We start from the raw sequence: 15805 nt of genomic DNA, 5'->3' as shown, positions 1-15805 counted from the left end.
CGTCGCCAAGGCTGGACAGGACACTTCCTGCCTGCACCGCGGAGAACCCTGGGATTTGTAGTTCCAGGCCGCGGAGGCGGGCCACCCAGGTGCTGGAAGAAGAGAAGCCGCGGGCCGGGCCGGCTCGCCTTGCAGCAGTTCTTCAGCTTGTTCCTCCCAGACTCTTTCTTTGCTAAACAGCCTTATTCCAGCCGCTGCCCCTGCCTTTGCCTCTGTCATTTCCACCAGAATTCCCATTCACCCCTACTGTGCTTCCTGTATTCCCGGGTCCAGCTAACTTATGGGCCTACTTGGGGCTATGCACTAAGCTAGGTAATACGAATGCAGAGATGTATAAGCGCAGGTAATGCTCTAAAAAAGTCTGCTATTCTGGCACGAGTGATAGATGTATAGTGAAATAAATAAATTAGAGGCCGGTGATGCACAGAGGGAGGGGATCATTGCTGTGATTAAGAGCAGCGAAAGGCAGAGAAGACTTCCTAGTGGAGGTGACAGCTGATTTGGGTTGAGAAGTGAAAGAGAATTCATCAGATTGCAGAAGACAGGTGGTGCAGTCAGTGGAACCAGAGTGTGCAAGAACAAGGAGGTGAGTTCAGAAAGCTAAACTAGGTTCAGCTTTAGAGTAGAACAAAGCTCAATCAGGGAGAGGCCGGAAGGGAGCCTGGAGGCACAGGGGCAGGTCCAGTAGCTCCTTGGGCACCATGCCAAGGCCCTGATATGGGGTCTCGTGAGCAGTCACCAGCCAAGGAACACTTTATACATAAGTCAGAGCCAGATTTGTCTTTTAAAAAGAGCCATCTCGGCCGGGCGCGGTGGCTCAAGCTTGTAATCCCAGCACTTTGGGAGGCCGAGGCGGGTGGATCACAAGGTCGAGAGATCGAGACCATCCTGGTCAACATGGTGAAACCCCATCACTACTAAAAATACAAAAAATTAGCTGGGCATGGTGGCACGTGCCTGTAATCCCAGCTACTCAGGAGGCTGAGGCAGGAGAATTGCCTGAACCCAGGAGGCGGAGGTTGCGGTGAGCCGAGATCGTGCCATTGCACTCCAGCCTGGGTAACAAGAGCGAAACTCCGTCTCAAAAAAAAAAAAAAAAAAGAGCCATCTCACAGTGGGGAATTGATTGGAAGCGGGTGAGGCTAGGGACAGAGACCAGTTGGAAGGCTACTGTAGTAGCACAGAAGCGAGATAATAAGAGCCTGAACTAGGCCGGGTGCAGTGGCTCACATCTGTAATCTCAGCACTTTGGGAGGCCGAGGCAGGTGGATTACCTGAGGTTAGGAGTTCGAGACCAGCCAGGCCAAAATGGTAAAACCCCATCACTCGTAAAAATACAAATATTAACCGGGCATGGTGGTGCATGCCTGTAATCCCAGCTACTCGGGAGGCTGATGCAGGAGAATCACTTGAACCTGGGAGGTAAAGGTTGCAGTGAGGTGAGACTGCACCATTGCACTCCAGCCTGGGTGACAGAATGAGACTCCATCTCAAAAAAAAAAAAAAAAAAGAGCTTGAACTAATAAAAAATAATTATGACATCAGCAACTATGCTGAAGAAAGTATGATCTGATAGGTTTCCCCATCTTGTATTTCTCCCTTTCCCCTTTCCCCACACTCCATCCCAGCAACCAAACAGTGGGCTAGGCTTATAACTCAGGCAGGTAGGAGAGGAGAATGTGAAGGAACAGAAAACAGAAATCCATACCTACAGACTTCAGAGGAACAGAGGAGACTCAGGAGCTGAGACAAAACTGGGAAAAGTACGGTTTGAAGAGAGTGGATGGCCCCCTGAAGACCCGGGAGATTCCCCTTCCCTCTCACCAGCTATGGGAAATAGAGTCTAGATGTTGGTGGCTCCTGGCAACTGGGGTCCCATTCTCTGCTTCCTGGAAGGGACCCTAGGTGTACAGGACCCTGAGAAATAACAGTTGCATAATGAGCCAGGCAGATAATAGACAGCTTAGCAGAAATTCCTGACCTAGACAGAAAGGAAGTATCTGAATGAATTACTCCCCTCTTCTGCTTGGTCCCTGGGCTTGAAAGGGCCATGTAGATGGGAAGAAAGAAGGTGTCAGTGGACACCTTTGTGAACAGATGGCTGAGGACCAGATGAGCCTCACCTTGGCATCACATATCTCCTCCTACTTAGACTCCACCCTGGGGAAAAGGAGGGGGCAAACCCCCAAGCAGATTCACCTTGTTTCCATCATCCCAGTGGAATCAGGGCTTGAAACAAAAGTTGAGTAGAGATGAATTTCCTCCACACCAGAGTTATGGATGAACACAAATATAGTATTTACTATATGATGAGTACTATATTTAGCATCATCTTACAAGAACTGTCTTATTTAATCTTTACAATATAGATTAGAAACTGAGGCTTAGAAAGGTCACACAGCTAATAACTAGTAGAGACTAGAGTTAAATGCAGATAGTCCCACTCCAAGCTAGAGTTCTTTTTTTTTTTGAGACAAAGTCTCACTCTGTCACCCAGGCTGGAGTGCATTGGCATGATCTTGGCTCACTGCAATCTCCACCTCCTGGTTTCAAGCAATTCTCCTACCTTGGCCTCCCAAGCAGCTGGGATTATAGGTCCCCACCACCACACCAGGCTAATGTTTTTGTGTTTTTAGTACAGATGGGGTTTCACCATGTTGGTCAGGCTGGTCTTGAACTCTGGACCTTGGTTGATCCACCTGTCTCAGCCTCCCAAAGTGCTGGATTATAGGCATGAGCCACCAGGCTTGACCCAAGCTTGAGTTCTTAACCACTATATATTATACCACCTCCAAGGCATGAGACTGCAGTGCAAAGGGTATACTAGAGAATTTCAAAGGTAGAATCAATAGGCTGAGATTGAGAGCCAGAGGAATCAAGAATGGCTCCTTAGTTTCTGGTTTAGAGACTGGCTTGTTGGCCTACTGTTAACACTGAGACCACGGGCAGGGTAGAGGGAAATGTGAGTTTCACTTGGAGAAATTACATCTACAGGTATACATTCAGAAATATAACACCGTCCATTAGCAGCATTAAAATCACAGGAGTGAGCGAAATGTTCTTGGAAGAGTATATAAAGAAGAGAAAATAGCAAAGGGCCACCTGTTGGGAGACACTAGTATTTAAAAGGTAGACAGAGAGCCCAGCAAAGGAAATGGAAACAGAATTTTCAGAGAAGAAAAGAGAGCCGGGAGACAGAACATTATGGAAGCCAAGTGAAAAAAGTGCAAGGATGTGGTGGATACAGAAAGGAATCAAACAAGAAAATGATTCAGAAATGATCACTGGATAACTGGGAGGTCACGGGCGCCTTGGTGAGAACAGTTTCAGTCCCTGCCCTCTCCCTAAATCATCCTTCCTCCTTAAGGGGAGCCTGCTGAGTGAAGGACAACCCGAGCTGCATATTTGGCCCTGATCAGACTCTGGTAGCATCTTAAAGGCCCAGGTGTGGGCAGAAGCTGCAGACAGCTGGGTTAGCCTGCCTTGGGCATGGGCACTGTTGGAACTCAGGACACACCACCCCCAAAATACGACTGTAGAAAACTAGAATATGCCACCTCAAAATATACTTCTTTGGCATATTTGAGCAGGTTATTCTGAAAAACTGCAGACACAGGAGTAGCTCTGAAAAGTTGTCTTTTTATACAAAGAAATTGATATCTGTAAAGGAAATCTACATTAGTAAAGTATCTGTATCAGGAAGAGGGCTGCTCTGAGATATCTTTTGTTTGTCCTAGCTGGACAGCCTCTGTTCACCATGCTCTTCCTTCCCTCACGTTCCGGTAACTTGGATCAGCACCATCCCTGAGATGCCCCAACCCCTATTCCTTTCTACAGCTTAGGATGCTATATAAACGTCAATCATCTGACCTTTCTTCAAGTCTCATGTGTTGTGGGGCTCCTGTATATCTGCCCATACAGTCATGAACCTCATAACAACATTTTGGTCAATGGCAAACTGCACATACAATGGTGGTCCCATAAGATTTTAATAAACCTAAAACATTCCTATCACCTAGTGATGTGGTAGCCACCCAATGTCTTAGTACCACACATCACTCGTGTGTTTGTGGTGATGCTGGTGTAAACAGACCTACTGTGCTGCCAGTGATATATACATGTGCAGAAATGTCCTAGCCTGGATGCGGTGGCTCCTGCCTGTAATCCTAGCATTTTGGAGGCTGATGCAGAGGATTATTTGAGCACCAGGAGTTCAAGGCCAACCTGGGCAACATAGTGAGACCCTGTCTCTGCAAAAAAAATTAAAAATTAGCTGGGCTTGGTGGCACACCCTTGCAGTCCCAGCTAGTCAGGAGGCTAAGTTGGGAGGATTACCTGAGCCCGGGAGGTCGAGGCTGCAGTGAGTTGTGATTGCACCACTGTACTCCAGCCTGAGTGACAGAAAGAGACTCTATCTCAAAAAACAAAAAACAAAAACATAAACAAAAAACAGTCATATCCTAGGCCCTCACATTCACTCACCACTCACTCACTCACTTGCCCAGAGCAACTTCTGGTTCTGCAAGCTTCATTCATGGTAAGTGTCCTATACAGGTGGACCATTTTAAATCTCCCCCGACCCTTTTTTTTTTTTTTTTTGACAGAGTCTCTCTCTGTCACCCAGACTGGAGTGCAGTGGTGTGATCTTGGCTCACTGCAGCCTCCACCTCCTGGGTTCAAACAGTTCTCCCACCTCAACCTCCCAAGTAGCTGGTATTACAGGTGTGTGCCACCACACATGGCTAATTTTTTTAATTTTTAGTAAAAACAGGGTTTCACCATGTTGGTCAGGCTGGTCTTGAACTCCTGGCCTCAAGTGATCCACCTGCCTCAGCTTCCCAAAGTGCTGGGATTACAGGTGTGAGCCACTGTGCCCCACTTAAATCTCCTATACCATATCTTTAGGGTAATTTTTCTGTTTAGATATGTTTAGATACACAAATATTATTGCATGACATTTGGTGACAATTTTCTTTTTCTTTTTCTTTTCTTTTTTTTTTTTTTTTGAGATGGAGTCTTGCTCTGTCATCCAGGCTGGAGTGCAATGGCACGATCTTGGCTCACTGCAATCTCCGCCTTCCTGGTTCAAGCAATTCTCCTGCCTCAGCCTCCTGAGTAGCTGGGATTACAGGTGCCCACCACCACATCCAGCTAATTTTTGTATTTTTAGTAGAGATGGGGTTTCGCCATGTTGGCCAGACTGGTTTCAAACTCCTGACCTCAGGTGATCTGCCTGCCTTGGCCTCCCAAAGTGCTGGGTTTACAGATGTGAGCCACTGCGCCCCGCCTTGGTGACAGTTTTCAGGAGAGCAATATGCCATATAGGTTTGTGGCCTAGGAGCAACAGGCTATACCAGAGAGCCTGGGTGTGTAGCATGCTACACCATCTAGGTTTGTGGAAGTACACTCTATGATGTTTGCACAATGACAAAATCACCTAATAATGCATTTCTCAGAACATATCCCTGTTGCTAAGTGAAACATGACTGTAATTAAAATGGTTTTTCTCCCGCTAATCTGTCTTATGTCAATTTAATTTGTAGCCCCGCCAAAGAATCTAGAAGGGTAGAGAGAAGCCATTTTTCACTCCGTCACAGCACCATCTATAGCACCCAGCACTACGCCTGCACATAACAGGCAGTTAGTAAAGGCTGCAGGCCAAATGCAGGTGAGCCCCATCATTTCATAATTTTGTTTCTAGCAAAGGCCTCTTTACTTAAAAGAGGCCTTTCCCTAGGCAATGAGGATATTTGCTTTCTGATGCAGGCCACCCTTGGTGAGTTGGGACATTATATTCCCATCATCCTGGGGCCGGCTGTCCTCTCATTAAGCAGAACCTGTAGGTTGCAGATCAGTGGAGTGGGAAAAAGCAGTCTAGGGGCAGTCTCTACTGATCTCCAGGCCTTTCCTGACTATCAGTCTTTCACCCTGTTCCCAAATGTGAAACCACCACACAGAAGCAGAGAGAGAGAGAGAGAGAGAGACAGAGAGAGAGAGAGAGAGAGAGAGAGGGAGTGAGTGTGTGTGTGTGTGTGTGTGTGTGTGTGTGTGTGTGTGGAGAGAGAGAGAAAAGAGAAATGGTTCACTTCCAGAACAGCTCAAGCCCCATTAAAGCATGCAATTGCCGGGCGCGGTGGCTCAAGCCTATAATCCCAGCACTTTGGGAGGGCGAGGTGGGTGGATCACGAGGTCAAGAGATCAAGACCATCCTGGTCAACATGGTGAAACCCCATCTCTACTAAAGATACAAAAAATTAGCTGGGCATGGTGGCACATGCCTGTAATCCCAGCTACTCAGGAGGCTGAGGCAGGAGAATTGCCTGAACCCAGGAGGCAGAGGTTACGGTGAGCCGAGATCGCGCCATTGCACTCCAGCCTGGGTAACAAGAGCGAAACTCCATCTCAAAAAAAAAAAAAAAGCATGCAATCACAGGTCAAGCCAGGCATAGTCTATAATCCCAGCACTTTGCGATGCCAAGGTAGGTAGGAAAATCATTTGAGCTCAGGAGTTTGAGATCATCCTAGGCAACATATCAAAACCCCATCTCTACAAAAATCATCATAATAATAATTAGCCAGGTGTGGTGGCACATACCTGTAGTCCCAGCTACTCAGGAGGCTGAGGCGGGAGGATCACTTGAGCCCAGGAGATAGAGGCTGCAGTGAGCTATGATCATGTTACTGCACTCCAGCCTAGATGACAGAGCAAGACTCTGTCTCAAAACAAAAACAAAAACAAAAACTTGCAGTCACACAGTGTAGTGCAAGGGACCCTAGGCTAATCACCTGAATCAAAAATCTAGAGTTGGCCGGGTGCAGTGGCTCATGCCTGTAATCCCAGCACTTTGGAAGGCCAAGGTGGGCAGGTCCCCTGAGGTCAAGAGTTCAAGACCAACCTGGCCAACATGATGAAACTCAGTCTCTACAAAAAAGCAAAAATCAGCCAGGTGTGGCGGTGGGTGTCTGTAATCCTAGCTACTCGGAAGGCTGAGGCAGGAGAACTGCTTGAATCAGGAGGCAGAGGTTGCAGTGAGCTGAGAGCATGCCACTGCATTCCAGTCTGGGCAACACAGCAAGATTTCGTCTCCAAAAAAAAAAAAAAAAAAGTAGCCAAGGGCAGTGGCTCACACCTGTAATTCCAGTACTTTGGGAGGCGGAGGCGGGAGGATCACTTGAAGTCAGGAGTTTGAGACCAGCCTGGCAAACATGGTGAAACCCCATCTCTATTAAAAATACAAAAATGAGCCAGGTGTGGTGGTGGGCACCTGTAATCCCAGTTACTCAGGAGGCTGAAGCAGGAGAATTGCTTGAACCCAGGAGGTAGAGGTTGCAGTGAGCCAAGATCGCACCACTACACTCAAGCCTGGGCGATAGAGTGAGACTCCGTCTCAAAAACAAAAAACAACAACAACAACGAAAAAACCTAGAGTCAGTCACGTGTGCTGTCTGAGGCTTGGTCCCCTCCTCTGTGAAATGAGGAGATGAAGTGGATGATTTCTGAGGGTGGAACTAGTAAGCACCCCTCTGATGCCTTGATTCGTTTCTTGAAGTGAGGGACTTGAGGAGGTGTGTCTGCAGCACTACTGAGGTTCAGCACTAAGATACGGTGCCTGAGCTGTCACTCAAATAATTCCCTAGGAGTGGAGGGTGGTACCTGGTTGTCTAGTAACCCCCAGGGCTTTGAGCTAACTGCTAGGGAGGTAACCCAAGCCAGAGGGGCCATTCCAGAGAGCCGGCTGGGCTGCGGAGAACCAAGGAGGTAAGGTGTCCTGCAGTGAGGACCCCCACTCTGGATAGGGTCATCAGGAATGCTCTGGAGTGGAAGGCCTTGAACAGGCAGGATTTCCAGGTATTCTTAGAAGCAGGGGAATTTCTTTTAAAAGACACTGCTTTTCCTCTGCCTGCCCCTCCTTTTAAAAAAGGGAAACCAGCCGGGCGCGGTGGCTCAAGCCTGTAATCCCAGCACTTTGGGAGGCCGAGGGGGGTGGATCACGAGGTCAAGAGATGGAGACCATCCCGGCCAACATGGTGAAACCCCATCTCTACTAAAAATACAAAAAATTAGCTGGGCATGGTGGCGTGTGCCTGTAATCCCAGCTTCTCGGGAGGCTGAGGCAGAAGAATTGCCTGAACCCAGGAGGCGGAGGTTGCGGTGAGCCGAGATCATGCCATTGCACTCCAGCCTGGGTAACAAGAGCGAAACTCTGTCTCAAAAAAAAAAAAAAAAAAAAAAAGGGAAAACAAGGATAAAATGGGAAGGGTCAAGAGCCCAGTGCCTTTGGGTGAGGTCTTCCAAAAAAAAAAAAAAAAAAAAAAAAAAGAGCCCAGTGCCTGGGTCTTTTCCACTCTTTTTCCTGTCTCCTGGGAGGAGAGTTCATGAAAAGCCTTTGCCTTTCAAGGGGAAAGACACTAACAGGATATACAAGCTGATGAGATGCTCGTATTTGGGTTTAAGAGGGCTCTGGAGACCAGAGCAGGAGGCTGGGGGCCTAGAACCAGCCAGCAGACAGAAAGCGGAAGAAATGGAGGGAGAGAGCTTCTCCTTGAGCTAGGGAAGGGGCAGTAAATGCATGTTCTGTCTTGCACCACACTCCTTTTCAGAGAATCTGTCTCTCCTGGAGGTTGGCTCCTTGCCAATTCAGTAGCTTCCTCACCCTAGGGTCCCCAGTGCCTCGTGTGGCTCCTGGCACATAGCAGGGACTCACTGAGTGTTTGTTGCACTGAAATGTATCTTGAGATCAGACAGCAGGAGTACCTCGATGATGAGTTGGGTGGGTGTCTGTGGAGCCACAATGTGAAGGAGGTTATGGAGGAGAGGCCCTGCTTATGCAGTCTCTTCATCTATTTGTGTGTGTGTGTGTGTGTGTGTGTGCGCGCGTGTGCGTGTGCGTGTGCGTGTGTGTGTGTGCTTTGAGACAGAGTTTCACTCTTGTTGCCCAGGTTGGAGTGCAATGTCACGATCTCAGCTCACTGCAACCTCCGCCACCTGATTCAAGCAATTCTTCTGCCTCAGCCTCCCAAGTAGCTGGGATTACAGGCATGTGCCACCACGCCTGGCTAATTTTTGTATTTTTAGTAGAGATGGGGTTTTTCCATGTTGGCCAGGGTGGTCTCGAACTCCTGACCTCAGGTGATCTGCCTGCCTTGGCCTCTCAAAGTGCTGGGACTACAGGTGTGAGCCACTGTGCCCCGCCTATTTGTTCATTCCAAAAACTTTTGTTTTGTGGTAACATATACATAACATATAATTTACCATTTTAACCATGTTAACATGAGCAGTTCAGTGGCGTTAAGTACACTCATGTTACTGTGCAATCAACACAACCATCCATCTCCAGAACTTTTTCATCTCCTTCCATCAACATTTACTGATTATCTACTATGTGCCAGACCCTGCAAGATGCCCCATGTCTAGTAGTGGGGGGAAAGACAAGAAAGTCAGCAACTCTGACCCAGTGTGATAAGTGCTATAAAAGACATAGGCATCAAGTGTCAGTGGAGTACCCAGTTGGTTGAGAAGAAGGTGCGTTCTGAAGGAAGCTGTTACTTGAGTTGAGTCTTGAAGGAGGACTAAGAATTAGTCAGGTTCCACATTAGATTGAGCGTGGATATGGTGCCCAGTGGGACAGAAGAAGCAAAGCGAGGGGACAGGGAGAAATCCTTGGAACCCTGAGGGTCATGCTAGGGCAGGGGTAGAGCTGAATTGCCCTAAGGGAGTCCTGCTCTAGAGGAAGCCGAGGCTGACATGCTGACCCGTCTGTTCCCCTTTGTCAGCCCTATGTCTTCCCCCAGCCCTGAGGATGTGCCCCAGAGGCCTGAGCCTGAGCCCTCAAGCTCCAATAAGAAAAAGAAGAAAAGAAAGTGGCTGCAGCAAGCAGCCAGCATCCAAGCCCTCACCAGGGCTGGCCATGGCGCCCTTCAGGCTGGCCGGAACCATGAGGCCTTGACCAACTTCCAGAAGGCCTTCCTTCTGGCCTCCAAGGCCCCACGAACCAGGGACACCCCTGTGCTCCAGGCCTGTGCCTTCAACCTGGGGGCTGCCTATGTGGAGACGGGGGATCCAGCCAGAGGCCTCGAGCTGCTTCTGCAAGCTCAGCCTGAAGAGAAGGCACAGGGCAGGCGTCATGGCGACCAGTGTTTCAACGTGGCTTTGGCCTACCATGCCCTCGGTGAGCTGCCTCAAGCTTTGGCCTGGTACCACAGGGCCGTGGGCCACTACCAGCCGCAGGGTGACCAGGGAGAAGCCTGGGCGAAAATGGGAGCCTGCTACCAGGCTTTGGGACAGCCTGAGCTAGCAGCCCACTGCCTGCAGGAAGCAAGCCGGGCCTATGCCCAAGAGAGGCAGCCGCGGGCTGCAGCCCTGGCACTGGGGGCTGCGGCAGGATGTCTGCTGAAGAGTGGGCGGCACGGGGTAGGGGAAGTTGTGCAGATGCTGGAGAACAGCCGGAGGCTTGCAGAGACGAGCGCTGAGAAGACACTGCTGGGTGAGACCTTCAGGCAGGGAAGGTGTGGGATCTGGGGAGACCCAGAGCCTGGTGATACTCTGAGGGCTGGGTTGAGGGGGGGCCTGGAGGAGTGGAGAAGGGCTGGACCAGTACAACCTTATTTGTATCTGGTCCGGCTACCAGTGACCCTGGCTATGCCCTCTAGGGCACCTCTATAATGATCTAGGCCTGGGCTACTCCGAGCTCCAGCTGTTCCCGCTGGCTGTGGAGGCCTTCCTGCAGGCCCTGCCCCTGTGCTCGGTGCCAGGAGAGCAGGCCACGGTGCTAAGAAACCTCGGGATGGCCCACAACGCCCTTGGCAACTATCAGGAAGCTCAGGCGTTTCATCAGAAGGCTGCTGACCTGCATGGTGCGTGCCCAGGGCCGGGGAATGGGACTGGGACCAAGACCTTAGGAAGCAGTTCCAGCGGGGGCCCCAAGGCTTAAGGGTAGATGGCCCTTTGCGACCACTTATGGAGCCTGAAAGCCCAGAAGCAGTGGTGGAGAGCTGGGAGTGTAGGAGACAGGACAGCCAGACAGGACAGAGGGTTGTGTGCCCAGAGGCCAAGGCCTCGGGTTTGGGAAGGCAGCAGTGGGCAGGGGAAGGGTATTGGCTGGGAGAGGAGGCCTGAAGCGGAGTCCAGCCTCTCCGCTGACTGTGTGACATTCAGGAATCACTTTCATTCTCCGAGCTTCAGTTTCCACACTTACAAAAACAGGACCATTAACACCTGCCTTGACAGGTGACATTCAGCAATCACTTTCACTCTCTGAGCCTCAGTTTCCACACTTACAAAAACGGGACCATTAACACCTGCCTTGACAGGTGACATTCAGGAATCACTTTCACTCTCCGAGCCTCAGTTTCCACACTTACAGAAACAGGACCGTTAACACCTGCCTTGCCTGCATCATCTCAGGTTGTTGCCTGACTCAAACGAGCCAGGTGGAGGCGCTCAGACCAGAACCCAGTGTGGAGGGCTCAGGCCTCTTGGGTACATCTGGAGGTGTGCTGGGGCTGGGCACCAGGCCTCCCGGGAGCTCTGTCTTCGTTGCTGGGGGGCGGGGTCCTGATGTCCCAACAGCCAGAGTCCCCTCTGAGGATGGGATGGGCTCTGTCATCAGGCTCTGTGGGGCAGCGGTGGGAGCAGGGCCGGAGCTTTGGCAGCCTGGCATTTGCATTGAGCCAGCTGGGGGACCACAAGGCCGCCAGAGACAACTACCTGCATGCCCTGCAGGCTGCCCGTGACTCTGGTAAGGGTGAGGGGGTGGGATGTGACTGGGGCAGTGGGGAAGGCTGAGAGTCCTAGGGGCTGCTGGGGAGGTAAATGGGGGGAAATGAGGGTAGGGAGTGCCTCTGGGGGGCAGGTCAGTGGGGTAGGGAGCCATGAAAAGACCTTCCAGGCTGTCTTTCTCAGGGGACATGAAGGGACAGTGGCAGGCCTGTGAGGGTCTGGGGGCTGCTGCAGCCAGGCTGGGGCAGTACGACCAGGCTGTGAACTACTATAAGGAAGCACTGGCCCAGTGTCAGGTGAGACCCTCCATCCCGATTCCACCTCTCCCCTGCTATCCCCGGCTGACATTCCTGCCTTCACTCCTTGTCTTCTACCCACCACCATTCAGTCATCAAACATGCATTGGACACAGTGCGCTAGGTCTTGGGATACTATCGTGAGAAAGAATCCATCACTGTCCACAGTTCTGGGCAGGTGGTGGCAGGATCCTGGGAAAGGCATGGGGATGGGTGGAAAAGGGGAAACAAAGCCTCCCTCCCTCCTCCTTTTCCTGTTTCCTTCTTCCCCAGCCCCCAGAGGGCCACAAAGTCCAGGCATTCCCCATTACCCTATTATCCACCCTCTTCCCAGAAGGAGCCAGATTCTGTGCGAGAGCGGCTGGTGGCCAAGCTGGCAGACGCCGTGAGGACGCAATTGGCCCAGGTGGGGCTGGTCCAGACTCACACCCTGGTGAGACGACACCTGAGACAAGGAGATGGGGGTGGGGAGAGGCTACCCAGAGAAGGGGTTGGTGGCGTGCAGAGCCCATGTTCCCCGGGATGCTGTGCGCTTGGCCGCTCATCTGTGTTCGTCCGCCCTGAGCCTGCGCATGGGATGTATCACTTTCCAGCGGTGGGACGTGGGTGGGGGGTTGTGGCACGTCTTCAACACAAGGGCTGTTCCGGGGCTTTGTCTGAGCAGTAACAAGCCTTTTGGGTGGAGGCTAGGGGGTGCAATCAAGGATCCTAAGCTTCCTATGTGATGCGTAGGTGATCAAAGTTTCAAGTCCTTGACTGCAGTTCCCTAAATGACCACATGATGGAGATGTGCTCCAAGAAAGTCCCTCTCTCCCGTCTTCAGGTCTCTGGGGTCATTTCCCTGTGGGTTTCCACCGTGTTCCTCCTTCCCGGTCTCTGCTTTAACCTGTTTCTACCTCCAGGTCTCTTTAAACAATTCGTTGTCTCTCCAACCGCCTACTCCTTCACATTTTGAGACAACCCTAGAAAACCTCTTCCCATTCCAGGAATTGAAATTATACTTTAATATTTTATGTATTTAATAGGTTTTATGCCCTTGCATTTAAAAGACCATATTTTTTAAAGACACCATATTTAAAATCTGTAAGCAAAATTAAATTAGTCTGGTACAGGCAGAGGATTGGATTGAGGGGTCAGATTACCTGGGTCCCAGCCAATGTCTGCCACCGACTTTCCGTGACTTTCCCATGTGAGTCCCCAGACTGGATGGTGTGGTCGCTAGACTCTGGCCAGGTCTGCCAGTCCCTAAGTCTGAATCCAAGCTTGAGCGTTACTAGCAGGGACCTTAATAGAACAAAGAGCCTCACTCCAGAATTATATTCTCAGAGACAAGCGGCACAGCCCGAATTGTCTCTATCACGTAAGTCTCTGGAGGGAGCAACCACATAGCTGGGATGGCCTTTTTTTCCCAAACCTATTCCCTTTACTCCCTTTCATTCTCAGATCTCAGCCCCAGGAAGACCCCAGGCTCTAGATGGGGCCAGCCAAGTGGAGGCGACCTCAGCAAAGGCAGGAAGCAGCGCAGCGGGTGCCCAGCACAGGTGAGGCTGTATGCAGCCTCTGCAGGGTGCTGGGGGCTTCACAGTGGGGTAGGACCCCATGGGTACCCCCAGGGAGGAGGGAACTGGTGTCGCTCTGCCCAGCTGTGCCCTGGTTCCCTGCCCCTACAGATCTTCCAGTGGATGGGAAGACGAAGGGTTTGAAGAGGGCCACCAGGAGAAAAAAGAGGAGAGGTCGGCAAACGTTCCCACGAGGGCTGGGCGGGGGAGACTGGAGCATGAGTTGATGGAGGCTATTCCTGGCAGTGCCTCTGCTCACTGCAGGCGTAGCACTCCCATCCCCCCCTGCTCCTTATGCCCATCCCACCATCCCCGCTTCCTGTTATCTTTTCTCTGAGGCCTGGTACCACCCCTGACCCTGACTGTCCCAGCTCACAACTCCCAAACAGGCCTCCCCTATTTCTGCTTCTCTCTCAAGGCCCCGGACCGTTTTCCCTAAACCTTTCCAGAACTGCCTCTTCCTTCCTGCTCTCATGGCTTTCCTAACTTCTAGAACTTTGCATCTCAGAGCGCCAAGGTTTTGCTGACAGCCTACTACCTGCCCAACACGGCACGGGTGCTGTTCTTGCCCCAGCCTGCTACTCACTAGTCTCTTTCCCACAAACACTTGAAACTCAGGGAGCAGAGTTCCTGTTGAGCTACTCGTTGAGCTGACCTGAATTTCCCTGTGTCTCCTTTTCAGTTGTTTCCTTCCAGGCACGGTGAATCATTCCCACTGTCTAGCTTCTACTTGCCCCGTGTTCACCAAGCACACGCCCTGCAGAGGGACAGTCCTTGGCAAAGCCTCGTGTATAGCGAGCAGTGCATCCCCCACCGCCCCAACTCCTGGTTCTTCTCCCACAGCTTTTTTCCACCATGACAGTTCTCGGTGCACAGAGGCCTGTGATGAATGTGTCTGTCCTTCTCCATCTAGCTCCAGGATCCAGGGCCCATCTCCCATTTGTGGGTCCAGGACCTCCCAGAGTGGAGAACCCTAGCTTCCTGGTACCCAACAGCCCTCAAGCCAATAGGTGGGTCCTTAGGGGAGAGAAGGAGGCCTGGAGAATAGCAAAGAAAGTAGAAGATGTAGCCGGGCGCGGTGGCTCAAGCCTGTAATCCCAGCACTTTGGGAGGCTGAGGCGGGTGGATCACGAGGTCAGGAGATCGAGACCATCCTGGTCAACACGGTGAAACTCCGTCTCTACTAAAAATACAAAAAACTAGCTGGGCGTGGTGGCGCATGCCTGTAATCCCAGCTCCTCAGGAGGCTGAGGCAGGAGAATTGCCTGAACCCAGGAGGCGGAGGTTGCGGTGAGCCGAGATCGCGCCATTGCACTCCAGCCTGGGTAGCAAGAGCGAAACTCTGTCTCAAAAAAAAAAAAAAAGAAAGTAGAAGATGTGACTTGGTTTTTTTTTTGTTTTGTTTTGTTTTGTTTGTTTTTTTTTTTTTTTTTGAGATGGAGTCTCACTCTGTCGCCCAGGCTGAAGTGCAGTGGCGCGATCTTGGCTCACTGCAACCTCTGCCTCCTGGGTTCAAGTGATTCTCCTGCCTCAGCCTACTGAGTAAGCTGGGTTACAAGCACCCACCACCACACCCAGCTAATTTTTGTATTTTTAGTAGAGATGGGGTTTCACCACGTTCGTCAGGCTGGTCTCAAACTCTTGACCTCATGATCCACCTGCCTCAGCCTCCCAAAGTGCTGGGATTATAGGCATGAGCCACCGAGCCCGGCTGCCTTGGGATGATTTTAAAGGAATGTGACCACTGTTGGAGTTGGGGGAAGCGGGGATCTCATGCTTGGGATATAGGACCCCGAGCCCCACTTTGTCTTTGCCCTTAGCAATGTGACCAACCCTCACCCGGCTCTGAGAGCCTGGGGTATGCCCTGCTTCCCGAATGGCCCAATGCTAGGCCCCAGCAAAAGACAGGGTGCTGCAGAATGGGGGGATATGAAACTTAAGCCTACTCCCTCCTCTGGAGCCCACCAGCAGAGGTAAGGGCCAAATAGGGCAGAGGAAAGCTGAAGCCAGGGCAGGCTGCCTCCTGCTGTCTCCCCAGTCACCCCCAGGCAAGCCCCTCCCTGTCTCCTTCAGATCATCCACGTGGCCTACAGAAAGCCTCAGCAGGAGGCACCAGAGGAGACCCACGGAGTCAGGCATCTGCACGATCCTGTGACGTCCCCCTGCAGCCACAGCTCTCATCTCTGCAGCACCTGCCCACCACACACACACTAGGGGGTCCTGGGGACCAA

General features: G+C 51.3%; 1 protein-coding gene across 1 annotated transcript; it reads left to right on the top strand.

The window, feature by feature from the left end:
- Positions 1-9778: 9778 nt before the first annotated feature.
- On the top strand, positions 9779-15792 carry TTC24 (tetratricopeptide repeat domain 24). Its single transcript, XM_003937842.3, has 10 exons — positions 9779-10484; positions 10651-10854; positions 11610-11738; positions 11903-12015; positions 12350-12448; positions 13459-13556; positions 13686-13796; positions 14257-14363; positions 14488-14584; positions 15648-15792. The coding sequence occupies exons 1-10, from the start codon at positions 9779-9781 to the stop codon at positions 15727-15729; spliced, it is 1746 nt and encodes a 581-aa protein (XP_003937891.3). The 3' UTR covers positions 15730-15792.
- Positions 15793-15805: the final 13 nt, after the last annotated feature.

This window comes from Saimiri boliviensis, chromosome 19 (genome assembly GCF_048565385.1).
Source record: "Saimiri boliviensis isolate mSaiBol1 chromosome 19, mSaiBol1.pri, whole genome shotgun sequence".
Lineage (NCBI taxonomy): Eukaryota > Metazoa > Chordata > Mammalia > Primates > Cebidae > Saimiri > Saimiri boliviensis.
Note: the sequence above shows the minus strand (reverse complement) of the source record. Positions and strands in the feature narration are given on the sequence as shown.

Coding starts and splice junctions, on each gene's coding strand:
- TTC24 (XM_003937842.3), top strand. CDS start 9,779: ATGTCTTCCCCCAGCCCTGAGGATGTGCCCCAGAGGCCTGAGCCTGAG. Junction 12,449..13,458: donor TGGTCCAGACTCACACCCTG/GTGAGACGACAC, acceptor TTTCATTCTCAG/ATCTCAGCCCCAGGAAGACC. Junction 13,797..14,256: donor CGGGGGAGACTGGAGCATGA/GTTGATGGAGGC, acceptor TCTCCTTTTCAG/TTGTTTCCTTCCAGGCACGG.